General features: G+C 33.8%; 1 protein-coding gene and 1 pseudogene across 1 annotated transcript; both read left to right on the top strand.

The window, feature by feature from the left end:
- Positions 1–7,333: 7,333 nt before the first annotated feature.
- Positions 7,334–10,527, top strand: LOC120194578 (1-acylglycerol-3-phosphate O-acyltransferase-like). The gene is made up of 9 exons (XM_039196844.1): positions 7,334–7,578; positions 7,821–8,057; positions 8,211–8,257; positions 8,354–8,472; positions 8,558–8,724; positions 9,086–9,198; positions 9,292–9,391; positions 9,997–10,120; positions 10,286–10,527. Exons 1-9 carry the CDS (start codon positions 7,385–7,387, stop codon positions 10,409–10,411), a joined length of 1,227 nt encoding a protein of 408 aa, XP_039052775.1. The 5' UTR covers positions 7,334–7,384; the 3' UTR covers positions 10,412–10,527.
- A 5,150-nt stretch (positions 10,528–15,677) lies between these two features.
- Positions 15,678–19,300, top strand: LOC120194623 (annotated as a pseudogene).
- The last annotated feature ends 33 nt before the right edge of the window (positions 19,301–19,333 follow it).

The following is a 19,333-nucleotide window of genomic DNA, read 5'->3' as shown; positions in this document are numbered from 1 at the left end:
ATCAGTCGTTAAAAATTAACATTGATACTAATGTGGTATTTTTATTATTTTTCATTATCAACTTTTTAATAATAGGTGACTAAAACAAAACAAAAATATAACATCGGGTATGCTTTTGAAAGAATAATGGCTAGGTGACCATAATAAAACTAAGTAATAAACGGATGACCAAATAGGTAATTTACCCTTATATTTATCCAACCAGTAGACAGATAATATTCTTTTTTGTTTACAGGTGGCAAATGAGGCTGGAGACACGTATAAGCACATGCTCACCTGGGCCAGCTCCAGGCATATGTGATATTCCCTGTTTGGATACTGATGATAATATTTTTCTAGTGTTAGTTGCTTAATGATTAATCAAGTCTTACTTACTAGTGTAATCATTCTTCTTCATTGATGCTTAACTTGAGCCGATAAAACTACAAAGAAAAGAACCTTTCATTATAAAATCTCCCAACCAATTTCTGTAAGCTTATTCTTGTCTATTCTAGAGCTGTCAAAGTGCATGTTGTTCCCTTTTAGAATTTCTCCTCCTATTTTATGGAATGCTTCCTTACATACCATCATTGTTTATACCAAACAAAACCAAATCACCATTCATCGTTTGGATTTAATTTGTATTTTAACTTATATTAGTACATTGAGCCACATATAATGAAAGAAAAGGAGGGATTTCGAGGTCATTGGGGCGGTCATTTGGAAAGACTTTTGTTCGAAGGTTGTCCATAAAGTGCATGGTCTCCGATCCTTGTCAAAATGAAGACATAAATTACACCAACCAATTTAATAACAATTTTTTTAGTAGTGAGACGACATTTTCTTGCCTTTCATTTTCTCTGATCTAACAGTGTTTTGGTAGCGTATGATTAATCAGAGTTGGAGGAGGGCTGATTCACAAGCAAAACAAGCGTCTTAATCAAACAAGGCACCACTGTTGGAGAATTTATTTCAGCACTGTAGGGGCATTTTAGGTACAACGGTTTAGTGACTCTCCATCTCTCCCGGACTATTTTTGATTTAACGTTGTGGAAGCGGGCTTAATCAACTTAAATGTAAACTTTCAACATCTTTCCTGATAATGCCCATTTAGAAGAACATTTCCCGATTATATTAGGCTTTATGCAAGCCCATTTGCTCCAACGCATACCGATGATCAATTGTATTAGGCTTTAGGCATTGTCCAAAATCATGTCTGGGGAATTTTCATTCGTTACCTGTTAATCTCAAGATACCATATTCCAGCCATGGCGGGCTCATGGGGCCATTAATTTTGCCTCCTCGACTTCAAAAAGCAGAATTAATTGAGAAATATGGTCTCTCGCTACTTTTCTTCATGAATAGATCTTGAACACAAGACTACTGTTAGGCATGGCAATTTAGAAAATATCATGAGGTTGTGCTTTTTATTGAAAGGGTACTCTTCCTCTCCATCCCCAGAGACACATTACAATGAAAACAATACAGTTTCTGGTCTTTCTTCTTCCTCTTCATTCTCCAAAAATGTAGAAGAAAATAAGACAATTTTAAGCTTCTTCCCGTGGCCCTCCATCTCTTATTTGATGACTCGGTCCCTCATATTTTTATTTAGAAGCTCTATCAAAAGCATGGTCCTCTTGTGTCATTGTGATTTGGATTCAAGTCAACCATTGTAGTTTCTTCAGCAAAAAATGGCTAAAGAGGTTATGAAAACCCATTACCTCGACTTTCGTAGGCCTAATCAACGATGTACTCGGAAATTATCTTACAATGCTTTCGTTTTGGCTTGTCAACTATAAACCAGCTAAACAATCATTCGTTCATGTGCCACTCATGCGGGGATGGGCTTAGGCAAGAAGGGTAGGCGGACGTCCTATTAAAATTTCAATTTTTATATATTTTTCTATTGAAATTATATTGTTGCCCCTAAGATTTTATAAGCTTGACTTCAGTGGTTGAACTTGCGATTTAGTTTTGGGGTTCGACTTAAAATTTTAAAAAATTTAAAGATTTAAATTAAAATTTTCAAAAACTTTGAAAAGTTCATTTTATATTTTTTTTGTTAAGCTAATGTGATTACAAAGTAGTATATGTCATAACTACACTCAATCATTTGACAATTAACACTCAGTCACACATGCTGCAGTCGTTGATGATCCAAAATGAGACCTCTAGGAATAACAATTATTCCTTTAACCAATGAGGTTATTTGGTTCATGCTCAGTTTATATTTTTTTGAAAAAAATTAGGGTCTAACTAAATTTTTAACTAAATTTTTTAAAATTTTGATAGACTTAATGAGAATTTTTTAAAATTATAGGAGGAATTTAATTATTGTTATTAAAAATTTAAAGCTTAATATGAATTTCTAAAAAAGTTGTAGGGTCAATTTTTTTTTTTGAAAACTTTAAGGGTTTAAAATTAAATTTTCTAAGTTTTTTTGGGGGCCATGAGTCCCTATTATGTCTCGCTACTATTTGTCTCTTTTTTAAATTTTATAAATTCATCATCTCTAGCATAAAATTTTACATCTGTCTATGCACTCATACAAAATCCCCCGTTATTTAAATCCTAACTCAATAATTGAATATAGTTTATAAAGTTTTAATTAATTGATTATAGATTTTGAAGAAATATCACACCCACAATTTAGCTAAAAGAGTGAAATACATACATACATATATACATGGACAAGATTCGCTTACACTATATAAAACTAATGAGTTTTACATTGATTTATAGTCGTTAGATTTAAAAAAATATATTGCTTATATTTAGTTAAAATTTATAACATGTAAATAAATATCTTTTAACTCACAGTAAAATAACTGAGTGTCTCTTTTTACCTTAATCTCAAATTCAAACCCCAAAATCTCAAACTCTAAAATCCTTACCTTAAACTTCAAACCTTATACCATAAACCTTAAATCCTGAGTAATAAACTCAAACTCCAAACACAAACCATAAATCTTAAACCATAAATCCTAAATTATAAACCTAAAAATAAAATATATTGTTTTACTATGTGTCAACACCATTTTTTAACCGGGTGGGGAGAAAAACCAGTATGATTTCGGGATTTTCATTGAAAATATTTTTGAAATGTTGGGAGTTTTAAATGAAAAGTTGGGAGTCATTACCAATCATTTTAAGGTGTGATTGGAATACTAAAATACCAATATGATTTAGGGGTTTTCTTTGAAAACATTCTATTTTATCAAAAATACCAAATTTTGTATGTGAAAACCAGAAATCGGGTTCGGGAGTACGTTACATGTGGGGAATGATTGACACCCCCACAACGCCAGAAATTGGTACCTAGTCGATTACCCTATATTTGAAAATTGAAAATTTTGAGTTTGAGATTTTATTTAATTTAAAATTTCATTATGTAAGCAAGATTTTGAAAAGGATGTCGATTTACTTTGGGAATTACCAATGGTCACCCCTTAGCATAATATGGAGGATACGCTATTAACTCCTTGGTAAATGAATATTGCCTTGTTTTGAAGACATGATGCAATCAGACAATCAATTATTTAAACCTAATTATATTAGGTAACTAATTAAGGTTTTCCCTAACCTAAAGTGTCAAATTATGAAAATTAAAGAACTTAGAGAATTAAACCTAAAGTGGAGTCTCTGATATTAACCCTAATTGATTTTAATAAATTATTTAGTCGAATAATCAAAATGATCATCCGAGCCTGTTAAATGCATAACCTAATTCAGATTACTTACTAAATTAAGAACTAAATCTCAAAGAAATAAAGTCTAAAGGAAGCTTACGAGTAACATACAGATTATATACAAAATATATATAATGTAACCAAATTTATACAAATGAAAGTATTAAAACATTAAAAAAAAACATCATAACATTCGCATACTTGCTCTTTAACTAATAATTTTAAAATCATCAATACACTACCAGTATAGAGATATATACACCAATATAACAAACAGACATATGATACGAAGTAAAACACATAAATAAATACTATGAAACATATACACAGTATGCAAAACCGTATATAACATATATGTATAGAATGGTTATTGACGTGCAATTTACAAAATAAAGGGCGTAAAATATATTATGGGCATTACCACACTTTTAATATATAATATAAAGGTAAATGTGCTCATACATATAATATATAAGACACAACAACCAACGTAGGTCAATCAACAAATCTATCACCTTAATTAAAAGAATATGACATTAAACATAGGGGTTTATCTCTGGAAAGACGGACTAATATATGGTTAATATACGGCGTTACCGAATACATTAAAAGATATTTGATAAATTCGGTTTAGCACTATCGGAAATATCGAGTAATAATAATGTAATAGGTGGAAATTATGAAGAAATATTAAAAAATTTGGCAACCGGCAAACTTAGCTTGTCGGTTTGTGTCGATACTTTATAAAAATATATTGATCCATAACAATATAACAAGTAAATAAATGACAAAACCGGTCTATAAATGACAAAACAGGTAAAGCGCTATCGGATATATTGAAAGTGTCGATACTTTATAAAAATGTATCTATCCATAACAATATAACAGGTAAAAAAATGACAAAATCGATCTATAAATGACAAAACAGGTAAAGCGCTACTGGATATATTGAAAGTGTCGATACTTTATAAAAATGTATCGATCCATAACAATATAACAGGTAAAAAAATGATAAAACCGGTTTACAAATGACAAAACAGGTAAATCGCTACCGGATATATTGAAAGTGTCGATACTTTATAAAAAAGTATCGATCCATAACAATATAATAGGTAAAAATATGACAAAATCGATCTCGAAATGATAAAATCGGTAAAGAGCTACCAGATATGTTGATAGTGTCGATACTTTATTATAAGTATCGATACTTTTAGAATTTAAAAAAAAATAAGTTATAGCGTCAATAAAATGTCGATACTTTATAAAAATATATCGATCCATAATAATATAACAAATAAAAATATGACAAAATCGATCATTTATTTAACAGGTCACATTATTTTTTAACCGTTTTTTATACGTAGCACAGGAGAATCACCCTAAACATAGGGCAACTTGATGTTAATATCTTAGTTTCAACTTGCTGCTAATGATTACCACTACTTACTAGCTCCTGTATTGTGCAGGCAAGCTTTAGCATACATCAGTCGGTATTGCTGTCCTGCTGGTATACAAAATCACATGACCTAAAGAAAACCACCATTGATCTAACCAGCCTTTTTAGCTTTTGAATCAGAAAACCACATGACGTTAGATATTAATTATGTGCATGATTTACGTATGAAGAACAGCAAACTAACGTAAGTAATATAACAGCGGGTTTTTTTTAATCTTTTATGAAGTATATTTTTATAGTTTGGATAATGAGTTCTGGTAGTTTTAAGCTTTGAATTCTGTTAGGCCTTAAAAAGTACAACCGGGAACCCAATTTAATTGGCGACGAAGTCTTGATGAAACAAAGATGTCTACAGCAAAGTAGGCTTTTAGGACCCCAATTTTGAGAAGCGGTACTGTTATTGCGGGTTCGAGAATCGTGGCCCATTGGCCACAAATATAAAGAAAGGGTAAACTACGTCAATGGTCACTAATGTTTGGGTAAGTATTCATTTTTACCACTAATGTTTGAAAAGTCACAAATCAGTCACTAACGTTAGCGTTTGTTACAAAATGATCACTAACGTTATCGTATGTTAAAAAATGGCCGCTCGACGTTAACAGTAGTTAACAAATCATTACTGCAGTAACATAATGCTGGTGTGGGACGTTAAACCAAATGACACCTGACTTAGCATGTTTGACCGACTGTTTGACTTTTCTTTTCTATCTTTGTTCTCTATCTCTCCACCCCTAGTATCCGTGCTTGAAAGCAGCAACTCTTACTCAGGTACGCAAATCCCACACTTATTAGCCCTAAACTAGGTTTCTTGATGAAACGAGGTCGAAGCAAAAACAAGTGCAAACGAGCCTCTACCTTTAACTTGCAGTTATGTTTCCTGCTAAAAGAGCTTAGCATCCCAATTTCCTTATCTCGTCCTCCCGGTTCCATTTAGTTTCTAATGAAAATCCCTTAACTCTTAATCTCAGCCACCCTTTATTAAATTAATATATAATTTCAAATATTTCTTGCAATCTTTTCAATCCTAATTCACCATCATAAACATAGTAAGTATGAGACCACATGTTCTACAAAGAACTTACCTTTGACAGATTAACTGATAACAATAGTGAGTTTTCGATGTAAAATAGTTGTATGAGGAACAACCAGAAGAAAGAAAGCTTGTTTTCTTATCAAAGATTAAGATAAAGCACTAAACTTGTATTAAAAAAATGCCATGGGAAGAGATATTAAAAGAAAGAATGATATACAAGATATTTTTGTTTTCTACCCACAAATCAAAGCCCATAAATCCATATAAACAAAGCAAAAGGTGTGTGGGTTGTTTTTGTACCGACACAAAAACCCAGTGATGAGCATTAACGAGTGGTGCCACTGAGAGAGCTAGTACTCTTACAGAACAACCGTCAAGGCCATGTTAGTTCCTCTCAGAACCTGCGCAACCGATCCAGCTCCTAATTATTGCCTCCAATGAATAATTTAAAGTAAAATCTTTGATAATAGTAACGTGTTGGGTGTTGGCTTGTTTGCCTGGAATCTTCCTGCAACATCAAGAACCCAGACACAAAGCAAAGAAAACTTTATAATCTCTTAAACACAAGTAGTTTTAAGCTGAAGAGTAAAGATCACCATTAAAAAAAAGAGAACAGGAACCCACGGGCTTTTCTTGTGTATGAATTAAAGTGCGGGAATGCTGATCCATAACTATTACTGCACTTTTCCTTTTAGTGTGCGTGTATGTTAATGACTATCTATTCATCGTTCTACTTGAAGGCTTGGTTAAATTTATATTAAAACGGACAAAAGAGAGAGAAGGAGAGGAGAGATAGAAGAAGAAGAAAAAGAAGATTATAACCGTCGGTCAAACGTACTGAGTTAAATGATTTAACGTGTCACATCAGTATTTCGTTTTTACAGTAATAATTTTTAATTGTTGTTAAAGTCGAATAATTATTTTATAACAAACGATAATGTAATGACCGATTTGTGACTTTTCAAATATCAATGATAAAAATAAACACTTACTCAAATACTAGTGACCATTGACGTAATTTACTCTATAAAAAAATATTCGTCAGTCAATTACGATTCACGAATTTCCAACTCTTAAACGTCATGGTGAACGTCATTTATATATATATATATATATATTTATCTTCAACACCACCATTTCTGAATGATTCTGCTCTCAATAACATAGTCAAAACCAACGCTTTGGAATATAAAAATGCTGTATTGTTAAGCAAAAATCAAATATCGTATGAACCAGGCTTTCCATCGTTGGTCCAGCTTAATTATAAGAAAAATGGCCGAAGAAATCAGTAAACCCGAGCTTCGGTCATCTCCTTCAATTATAGCGAAATCCAGATCGTTATGGCCCTCCGTTCTCCGTTGGATTCCTACTTCCGCCGATCATATCATCGCCTCCGAGAAACGCCTTCTCTCCCTCGTCAAGTAAGTAAACCTAGGATTTCTTATCCTTGTCACATTTGTTAGGGTTCTCTTTATCTCTTATTTCGAGCTTATATACGATAGGAAAAGCCGGAACTTAATTGCGAGTTCCTGTGAATCTGAATTATTATTTGTTTATTTTTAATTGATAATAGTTTAGATTAATTATATCAATTAATTGTCTTGATTTGGGTGGAAGCCCCGATAGGAATTTTATAAATTTGAATGGGTTATTGAAATTTCAGGACTCCATACGTGCAAGAACAAGTGAATATAGGTTCAGGTCCGCCTGGTTCTAGAGTTAGGTGGTTCCGCTCTTCAAGCAACGAGCCGAGGTTCATAAACACAATTACCTTTGATAGCAAGGAGGGCTCCCCCACGCTTGTTATGGTGCATGGATACGCTGCTTCTCAAGGTTTCTTCTTCAAGAATTTTGATTTTCTCGCCAATCGTTTCAAGGTCATTGCTATTGATCAGCTTGGGTAAGCTCCCTTTCTCTTAAAGGCTATGAATTTGGCTTGTTTTTCTGTTGATGAGTTTGTTTATGCTTTACGATCAGGTTCTAATTTAAACACTTCTTATCCTCATTATTGCAATTTTGTATTTTCTTACTCTTTCTTCACCTTTCTATCCAGTTGGGGTGGATCTAGTAGGCCTGACTTTACATGCAAAAGTACTGAAGGTCAATGAACAGAATGCTAATAATCTCCTTGTCCCACTTCATGCATTAAAAGTTCGATTAAACATGTATAATTCACATATGTGTGTTATGATGCAGAAACTGAGGCATGGTTTATTGATTCTTTTGAGGAATGGCGTAAAGCAAAAAATCTTAGTAACTTTATATTACTTGGCCATTCTTTTGGAGGATATGTTGCAGCTAAATATGCTCTCAAGGTGATTGTCTTTAAAAGTTTGAATGCAACAAGTAGTTTGATACCACGTTTTTCTTATTCTGATGTCCCTTGTGTTAATCCTGTAGCATCCTGAACATGTTCAACACTTAATTTTAGTGGGGGCTGCTGGAGTTTCATCAGGATCAGAAGAAAAAGAAAAATATGAGTTCGTAAACCGCTTCAGAGCAACATGGAAGGGGGTAATTTTGAGTCATTTGTGGGAATCTAATTTTACTCCTCAGAAGATTATAAGGTTTGTAATTTCCTGGTTATATTTTGTTAGCCCGACTCACAAATCAAGCTTCACTATTAAACGTTGCTCTGAATTGCCTTGCTAACCTATTGCTATTGAGAAGAATCAGTTATATCTTCATTGGTTCTTATGTAGGTTATTCTCAGTCATATACATGTTTTGTGTAGGTTACTTCTATCTTGAACTGTTATTTGGATAAATTTGTAGGTTTCCTTTGTTCTTATATGTTGCTGTCAAAGTCCTCATACTCCTATTTGTTTAATGTATTTATTTCCATTAGTTCTCTTTCCTTTGATTGCATTTTTCATCAAGTAGTTTAATGTACTACTTTTGAACATTTATTGGTTGATTCTGTATGCAGAGGCTTAGGTCCTTGGGGTCCAGATCTTGTACGCAAGTATACAGCTGCTAGGTTTAGTCCCAGATATTCAGTAGAGGGTGTATTTACAGAGGATGAGTCTAGACTTCTATCTGGTATTGTAGGATTTTTTTATTTTGTCTATAGCTCTTCTATTAAAAAATAATGGATGTATAACGGTTGCTTTTCTCTGTTCTTCGTTGTTGAAGATTATGTGTACCATATCTCAGCTTCCAAAGCAAGTGGAGAGCAATGCTTAAAATATATATTTGCATTTGGAGCATTTGCTCGGTCACCCCTTTTAAACAGGTTTGACACCCTGCTTTATTATACTCATTTATTGGTTCTGCAAAACTGTCTGTTTACTGTTTTTAAATTGGGTTCAGTAGACAGTACCTGCCTATGTTTATATTGATCAAGATTATGTCTAAATCTTAGGAATATACGATATCTCAATTTAATTTGAAAACACCGCACAGAGCAATTCACACATTTTTCTCCTGATCATGTGCATCAATGCACAACTAATAAACATCACTAATTGTGAAGGGTCATAGAACCCATGCATTTTATATAATGCTATTCAAAGGCTCATTGGGGGCAAAGGATTGTGAAAAACTTGCAATCAAAAGCACTTATACAAACCTTGGTCACTTGCATTTAGCATCTAATAGGCTTGTGCACTTCTTCGAACCTAGACCACACTTTAAATCGATGATGAAAAAATAAAACAGATGAATGTTATGATCATAAACCTAGAGCACATTTCATAATTTCAAACTGACTGATGGGAAGTCATATGAGTCACTAGCTAGAATCTAGATCAGTGTTGCAATCTACTAACAATGAAGATTTCAGGTGTTTGGAAGACAGTATTGAATTTCTTCATTTTTTTCGTATATATTTGTGAACAGTGTATCTGAGTGGAAAGTGCCAACTACTTTTATATATGGGACTGAAGATTGGATGGACTACCAAGGAGCCCAAGCAGCTCGCAAGCAAATGAAGGTCCCATGTGAAGTTATCAGGATTCCAAAGGTCTGTTTGCTTCTACAATATATAAGAAATAACTTGGGCGGCAATCTGCCAAAGACATCTCTTATTTTTTTGCCAGAGCTTGTATTTTAGAACCATGAATACGCTTTAATCCAAAATGCTATCCTTCTTGTCAGGCTCCTCATCTTTCTTTTCCTTTATCTGCAGGCTGGCCATTTTGTGTTCCTTGAAAATAGAGATGGATTCCATTCAGCTGTGTTTTATGCATGTAGGAGATTTCTTTCACCTCACCCTGATAATGAACCCTTTCCTGAAGGTTTGATATCAGCATAGGAGGAAATTTGTTTTGATTTCTTTACACAAATGTTGTATAAACACATAATCACCCAGTTTCATTGGTCACGAGATTCTTTGGGTCAATACAACATTATTTGCCTGTAACTTGTATGGATATGTATCTATATATATACCTAGCATATTGAATTTGGTTACTGGTTAAGTGGAAAGCTGATCGATAACTCACAGTTAAAATACATTTTCATCGGAGTTAAAATTTGACATTGACAGGGCCAAATTGAAAAGCATGAAAACTGTTTGACCTTGTCGGATGTCACTAGAAACATACGTTGACAGCAACATGGTCAACTACGTCCACTGTGATACTGTTGTTTGTACTGTACTCTGGACTCCGTCTACCCCTAACGAACTTAACTCTTGAAGTTAAAACTTAAAACTAACGTAATGAAAACATCATTTACACTATCAACACAATTGGGATAAGAAATATAGTTGATTCTTGCCCTAATTTGCATTTCTCTCCTATTTAAATTTATGCATGTTCAGTACACTATGAAGGATCGATTTATAATTTGATGTCATTATAATAAATAATTAAAAGCACTGAATTTTTAATAATTCTATTAAATTTTTAATGGAAAGTAAAGTAGTATTGTACTTCTATTAAAAAAAAGCGTAATACCTATTTTGGTTTCTATACAATAATAAAAAATTTAATTCGTTCATTCTATTATTTTCTTTTTATCAATCGTGTTTCTAAAATTAATTTTTTTTAATTTATAATTTTCGAGATCTAAAAAATTTAATTATCAAATAATGATATATTTTTTGTTAAACGATGTGATTCAAGCATTTTAATTTTATTTAAAAAGTTTAAACACAATTTAAAAATACATTTAGAAAATTATAGTATCGCATTATTAAGAAAAATACATCCAAACTTAAATAAAAAAAACCGAAACAATCCTTAACTTTTAATAACGTATCAAGTAATTTATATGATATAAATTCAATATTTATGATATGACATTGAAAAATAATATTTAATTTATTTTTATTTATTTTTATTTTATTTTCAATTTAACGAACATAATAAAAATTATTTTAATTAAATTTAATAGTCAAATAAAGTTTTAGTCATAATTAAGGGTCAAATAAGATTTTTTTTATTAATTTAACATGTAAGGTTACCTTTTTAATGATAGATAATGACGTTGTGCTCATTTTGTAACAAAATTTAAATTTTAATGTATATTATCTAACTTTTGAAAATTTGATATCTAAAAAGATCATTTCAATATAATTTAATGGCAATTTATAAATTTTAGAAAATAAATGATAGATGTAAAACACAATGTTTAACATGCATTCTAATTCCCCCCCCCCCCCTATTTGTATACTTTACCCAATATTAAACCAAAAATATTAGTTGCCAGGGGTCTCGAACCCGTGTTTTTTTTTTTGGGAGAAACCAGACAATCCAAACCAAGAAGAACAAATGGGTAAATTATGCAAATAGTTCCCTTTACTTTTGGTCTGACCGATTTTGGTCACCAATTTAAAAATTAAACGCGCTTGGTCCCTTATGTTATTGATTTAATATATAATGGTCCCTCAGACATTAATAAGCCTGTAAACAAACTAAACGTTCACCGAATTATTCATGAATCATTCTCGTTTATGTTCTTTTATTTATTAAATGAACAAACATGGACAAGATTTTATGTTCGTTTAATTAAATGAACGAACACGAACAAACCACTCGTTCGTTCATTTACGTTCGTGAATGTTTGATAATCCATTCGTTTATATTCCCCATACTTGTTTGAAATATTAAGATTTAATAAATTTAACCTTAAACTCATTAATATTTTTAAACTAAATTAATTTTAAACCCAAATAAAAAACACTCAAATTAATTAAAGAAATATAAATTCTAAAATTATTTGAAAAAGGAAAAAACTATTTTCAAATATAACCCAATTAATTTTATATTTGTTCGTTTGTGTTTATTTATGTTCGTTCATTTGTGTTCTTTTATCATTTTAACGAACGAACAAGAACAAAAAAATTATACTCATTTAGTTATTCGTGTTCGTTCTTTTGTTTGGTTAAAGTTAAATGAACGAACATGAACATACCATCATCTATGTTTATTCGGTTCATTTACAGGCCTAGACGTTAACTAGGGGTGTTCAAATGGGTAATTCGGTTAAACCGAATTACCCAAATTCCATTAACCGATTTTTTTTCTAAAAAATTTTAACTGAACCGAACTAAGTTCGATTAACCGAATTAACTGAAATTTATAAATAATATATATTATTATATATTAAATATTTTTTGGTTTATTCGGTTAATTTGGTAAAAACCGAGTTCAAACATCCCTAAAGCTAAATTATATATATATATATATATATATATATATATATAATATTAAATATTTAATAATTTCGGTTAATTCGATTGATTAACCAATTTCGAACCGAATTAACCGAAACCGAAATTTGAAGAAAAAAAAATCATTAACCGTTAATCGACCGAACCCGAAATTAACCAACCTATGAACCGACCGAAATTTCGGTTCAATCGATTAATTCGGTTTTAATTGAACAGTGAACACCCCTAACGTTAACATCGATTAACCCATTAACGAATGTCTCACGTGATAATTAAAAATTCCAAAAAAATCCACATTAGTCAACCAGCTCATGCTACTTCAAATTCAATCACTTCCAAGTGTTTTTAAAATTACAATAGCATCAAATATAGTACTTCCAAAATTTACAAAAGAAAAAAGAAATAAAATTAAATATAAATGAATATTTCTGTTCAAGCCACTAACGTTAGTGAAAAACCCGACTTGCTTATACGACAAATACTACTGTCGTTTAATCCCTTCCCTTTGTGCTCAATTTTTTTCGTAAAGCTTTTCGTGAGCTGAAGGTGATGTTGTTTTACCGCTCTTCTTCGCCTTCAGTTTCTCTTCGTTTACTAACTTTTGATTTCTTATCTCTTTTTCAATTTTCTTCTCAGTTTTTAACAATGACAAAGAAGAAGACGGGTGGTGGTTTAAGAAGACGAACATGTCTTTTTCGTTGCTACTATATGGGAGCTTCAAATCTCTGAACCTCCAAAGCTTGGAAAATCCCATCGAGTTGCTTTCACGACACGTGTTCGGTGAGGCTTTCCCTACGGTCCTTCAGCAGTTTCGCATCTCCACTCCAGTACAGCCTCGCCAACTCCGACATCCTAGACGACGACGACGTGTCACCGCCACCACTCTTCACTCAACAAAATCAACTCATCTTTTTGCAAGTTTTTCCCTTCCAAAAAACGTTCCCATTTCTTCTTCAGTCCCCGTCGTCCATTCTCATCATTCATCAACACCCTTATCGCTAATTGCTGCTGACTCGACATTGAAATCACATGCATGTTCGCAACGTGTCGCGATCGTCTTTCGATTGGACCCCGGAATTGGGCTTCGACTTGAATGAATTTGGGTTAGAACAAATTAATTGGGCTTCCACTTTAAAACAAATTTAGGTGGGTCGGACACCATCTTACCTAATCTGTATTGTACCAGAAACTTGTCGGGTTCGGGAGTCGGTTACGGTCAAGGAATGATTAGCACCCTTGAACCGCCCTTTCTGTACCAATTAATTTTTCGTTTGTCTTTAATTACAAAAATTGGAATTTAAATTTAAAAATCCGATTCAAATTATTTGCCTTCGGTTGAAATTACTACAGAAGAAAAAATAAACAAAATGATAGATGACAAAATGAAATATTAAATACTAAATAAAAAAGAAAAAAATGAATAATAAATAATAAAATAAATAAATAATAAATAATGTATTATCATTTCTTAATTCATATTTATTATGACAAATGAACACGAGAAACACCAACATGTGAAATAAACACAACATATATAGAACTCGTCCATTTCAAAACAGTCAGCGTTGGTATTTTATAAAATATAAAAAAAACAACAATTGTAAAATTCCGCAAACAAACACGTTCCAAAACAACAAAAACAATTAAAAAAAACCTTTTGAACTACAAATGGAAATTAAAGTTTGTGTATTCAGCTCAGTTACAAATCCTTAGCGCTTATTCTTGCTTGCTTTTGCACTACTGGTGTAACACCGGACTTGAATTTAAATGTTTTGGGATCGTGTGAAGCAGCAGCACACTAGGTACTTTGTGTTTCAGACTCTGGAATGTGATCCCACGTTTTTCTCTGTGTGTTTTCCTCTTGATGCTTGAGTCTATTTATAGTCTAAAGAAACCTATTTTTAGCTTAAATTTAGAGTCATACTTGGACTCAAATGCTTCAGTTTTAGTGTTTCAATAGGACTCAAATAAGTTGATTTTAGTGTTTCAATAGGACTCAAATACGTCGATTTATTTTCTGAATCTTACTAAATCATGGTTGTTGAGTGTGGGACCTGTAAAAATAAAAAAATAAAAAAATATTAATAATAATAATAAATAAATAAATATAATATAATAAAATATTTTTGTAGACCCGAACAAAAACGGGTGTCTACACAACGTCTAAGAGCTCAAATGGCCAAGAAATAACGATTTTCTCACTTCAACTCAGGATTACAAGTTCTATGTTGGTGGTAAAGATGGTCGGATTGTCAGTCCTTCCGAGAATTACAATCATTGGTTTGAGAGGATGAAATTTCAAGTCAATGACACTCTATCTAAACATATATCCATTTATCTCTCATTTTTCCACGTGAATCTGCTTAAAATTGATTATTTGTAGTCTTTAAGTACAAGAAAGGGTCAACTCGATGCTGTTGGTAACAAAAGAAGGTTGCTTCTCCTACAACACCAAGAACCCGATTCAATCCTTAACAAAAGAAAATTTGATCTTCACGTTTGATCAATCATGTCTTTTCTTTTTCATGATCGACAACACTAATAATTGCAACAAAGGGAAAAAACTCAGTGTCGTGGTCATGTTAGTACAAAACAAGCCATCCTAGCAACAGTCTCTTTTTAGTGTTGATGAAAATGGACAGTGGGGACTGAAGAAGATATGAGTTGACGTTAAACGTTTTTCAGAAGAAAAAATCTTCCAAAACAATGAGTTGATTTTGTTAAATGAAGAGTGGTGGCGGTGTCGGAGAGTAGGGAATGGAGAAACTAACTTTTAAATCGATAATCAAAATCGGTATGACAAAAAACAAACGAGACTAACGCACGTAATTTTTATTAAAAAAGATTAAATATTTGGAGAGAATACCGCTTCAGTGATCTTTTTTACACTATATGGCGATTCTATCAGTCTCTCAAAAGGAATTCTGTTAACCTATTTTTGTAATTTTCATCTCACAGGTTCTCAAAGATGGAATATTTGAGGCACATTAGCATCGGGCTGTGCACTCCTACTTCAACTACATTGCTCCACCCTCGAAAACCCTCCAAACTCCACCACCCTTCAACCTCCGTCTTCTGCTCCGCCAGTAAATGGGCCGAGCGCCTCCTTGCCGACTTCCAATTTCTCCCTGCCACCGACAATTATTCATCTTCTTCCTCCTCAACAGCCACTGTTTCTCCCCCTTTCCCTCCCCTCCCGAACGCCACGTTTCCATTCCCCTCGATTTCTACAAGGTCGGTTAGACACTAACTCGCAGTTCGCTTTAAATTTTGTTGATTTTGGGAATTACGGTTATCTAAAAACTATAATTTTCTTATGTAGGTTTTAGGAGCCGAGACTCATTTTCTAGGAGATGGAATTAAAAGAGCCTATGAAGCAAGGGTTTCCAAACCGCCTCAATATGGTTTCAGTCAAGACCCCTTAATTAGCCGAAGACAGATTCTTCATGCCGCCTGTGAAACCCTATCTAATCCAGGTTCTAGACGAAATTACAACCAAGGTCTTGTCGATGATGAGCGCGACACTATCATCACTCAAGTTCCCTGGGAAAAGGTAATTGCATTTTGTCATTTTCTTTATTTAACAATTAATGTTTGGTTATTGAGAAAATGTGGGGAATATAGGTTCCTGGAGCTTTGTGCATGTTGCAAGAGGCAGGGGAGACTGAAGCGGTGCTTCAAATTAGGGAGACTTTGCTGAGAGAGAGGATGCCCAAGGCGTTTAAACAGGATGTCGTTTTGGCAATGGCCCTTGCTTTTGTGGACTTGTCAAGGGATGCTATGGCTCTGAATCCTCCCCATTTTATTGGTGGTTGTGAGGTGCTTGAGAGGGCTTTGAAGCTGTTGCAGGTGCTTGTGCACACCTCTCTACTTCCATTTGTAAATTATGTTCCACTGTTGATAAAATATTGTTTGATTGTTTAGTTGTCTGAATTAATTGTCAATCTGTGGATTTACTATTTCTAAAGTAAGTCAAAAGTCTGCCTACTGCCGAAAAATGAGTAAAAGATAGAAATATATAGATTTTTTTCTAGTACTAATATTTTAATGAGATAACTCATGCTTATTGAAATAAGACTGTAATGGTTCCACATACAGACAGAGGTTAATGAAATGGAATGGTTATGCATTGATCAACCAGTTCTTTTCTTACACTTGGATGATACTCTATAAATCCTTTGTAATGATAATATAGGAGGAAGGGGCCAGCAGTCTTGCTCCAGATTTGCAGTCGCAAATTGATGAGACGTTAGAGGAAATTGCCCCACTTTGTGTTCTAGAACTTCTAGCCTTACCCCTTGATGATGAGCATCAGACAAAGAGAGAGGAGGGTCTTCATGGTGTACGCAACATATTATGGGCTGTTGGTGGAGGAGGAGTTGCTGCAATTGCAGGAGGTTTTACCCGTGAAAATTTTATGAATGAGGCCTTCTTGTGCATGACAGCAGCTGAACGGGTATTTGTACATTTTCTATCATTCATTTTGCCTTATAGGCTTTCTGAATGGTTTCTTAGTTTCTCTTTAGTTTGAGTCCTTTTATATCAACAGGTTGATCTGTTTGCAGCCACTCCAAGAAATATTTCTGCAGAAAGTTTTGAAGTTTACGGAGTAGCACTTGCACTTGTTGCTCAAGCATTTCTAAACAAGAAACCTCATCTCATTAGAGATGCTGATAACCTCTTCCAGCAGCTCCAGCAGACTAAGATAACAACTCTAGATAACAGTGTCTCTCCCTATACTCCCATTGGAAACCATGAGATAGACTTTGCTTTGGAGAGGGGTCTCCGTTCATTACTTGTGGGGGAGCTTGATGAGTGCCGCATGTGGTTGGGCTTAGACAACGATAGCTCCCGTTATAGAAATCCATCTATTGTAGATTTTGTCTTGGAAAATTCAAAGGATGATGATGACAGATCTTCCTGGGCTTTGCAAACTTTTGGAGGCATGGTTAATGGAGGTGGTTTTTCCCAGATTTAGAGACACCAGAGACGTACAATTCAAGCTTGGAGATTATTATGATGATCCTACTGTCCTGAGATATTTAGAAAGGATTGAGGGAGCTGGTGGTTCACCCTTAGCTGCAGCTGCAGCTATTGTTAGGATAGGCGCTGAGGCTACTGCAGTTCTTGATCATGTAAAGACTAGTGCAATTCAGGCATTGCAGAAGGTGTTTCCTCTTCATCACTCAGAAGAGAGTGTAAGACATCAATTAGATGGTGAGATGAAATTTTTTCCCATTGAAAATGATGAGATTCTGGAAAACCCGATCAAAAGGATTCGGCCATGCTAGCTGAGGTTCCTGGGATAAGTAGTTTGGAAGAAATATATGACGAAGAAACAATAACTGACAAAATTAAAAAGGCTAGTATCAAGATCATGTCTGCTGGTGTGGTAATTGGAGTTATGACGTTGGTTGGTTTAAAGTTTTTACCTGGCAGATCTAGTTCATCGGTGAATGGTAAAGAAATTAGTCCAGCTTGGTTTAAAGTTTTTACCTGGCAGATCTAGTTCATCGGTGAATGGTAAAGAAATTAGTCCAGCGGCAACTAACGTCATTAATGCAGGTATGACTTGATAGTACATACGGTAAATAGTCAACTTAATGTAGCATTATTTCCAATGCTGGACGTTTTTTCTAGAGTAGCTTAGGACTTCGTTGTTGTTAATTATGGATCCTTTAGTTTTAACCATGTTGTCTGTATGGCTACTACTGCACCTGTTTTCTATTTTACTGTTAAAAGTTGGTAGGTTACAGAGGATTGTTTTCCCCACTAAACAAGTCATGGCAGAGTTTGTGAAATCCTCCAAGGTTGTCCTGTTTTCCATTTTTATTGGTGCTCAAAACTGATTTCAACTTTACAGGGGTAATAGATGAAAATTCTTTGCAAGAATTACCTAGAATGGATGCAAGAATTGCAGAAGGCATTGTTTTCCATTAAATCTGAGGCGTTTGGACCTGATCACCGTCTTGATAAATTGCCAGAGGTAATATGATGTTGTTCTCATTTTATTTTATGGTAGTTCCGCAAGCATAAATCTTGAAAACTGCCCTACAAGTAGGACTTTCTTCATTTTGGGATAGCTTGTTATGTAGAGTTTTATGAGTGTTAATTTGCGTGATTCAGCCAAACATAGTCGATAACTTTGAAGGACTTTTCAAGGCTTCATTAGGACTGCGTGCCTTCAAGTTTTTCCTAACACTGAGAAAACTGCCAGGTTCTGGATGGTCAAATGTTGAAGACATGGACAGATTGTGCAGCTGAAATTGCTCAACTTTGTTGGATATATGAATGTAGTCTAATGAACATGTCCATCGACAGTGTCACTCTTTCACTGGATGGGCAGCGAGCCGTGGTTGAAGCAACTCTGGAAGAATCCACCTTCTTGACTGATGTTCATCATCCGGAAAACAATGCCTCTAACCTACAATCCTACACCACGAGATATGAGATGTCTTGCTCCAAGTCAGGCTGGAAAATCACTGAAGGGTCTGTCTACAAATCTTAGCTAATAATGTAAAGCATGTAGACCTGAGGGTTCCAATGTGGGTACCAGCA

Source organism: Hibiscus syriacus, unplaced genomic scaffold (assembly GCF_006381635.1).
Source record: "Hibiscus syriacus cultivar Baekdansim isolate YM2019G1 unplaced genomic scaffold, ASM638163v2 tig00117000_pilon, whole genome shotgun sequence".
Classification (NCBI taxonomy): Eukaryota; Viridiplantae; Streptophyta; class Magnoliopsida; order Malvales; family Malvaceae; genus Hibiscus; species Hibiscus syriacus.
The sequence above is the reverse complement of the archived record's forward strand: the minus strand, read 5'-3'. Positions and strand labels throughout refer to the sequence as shown.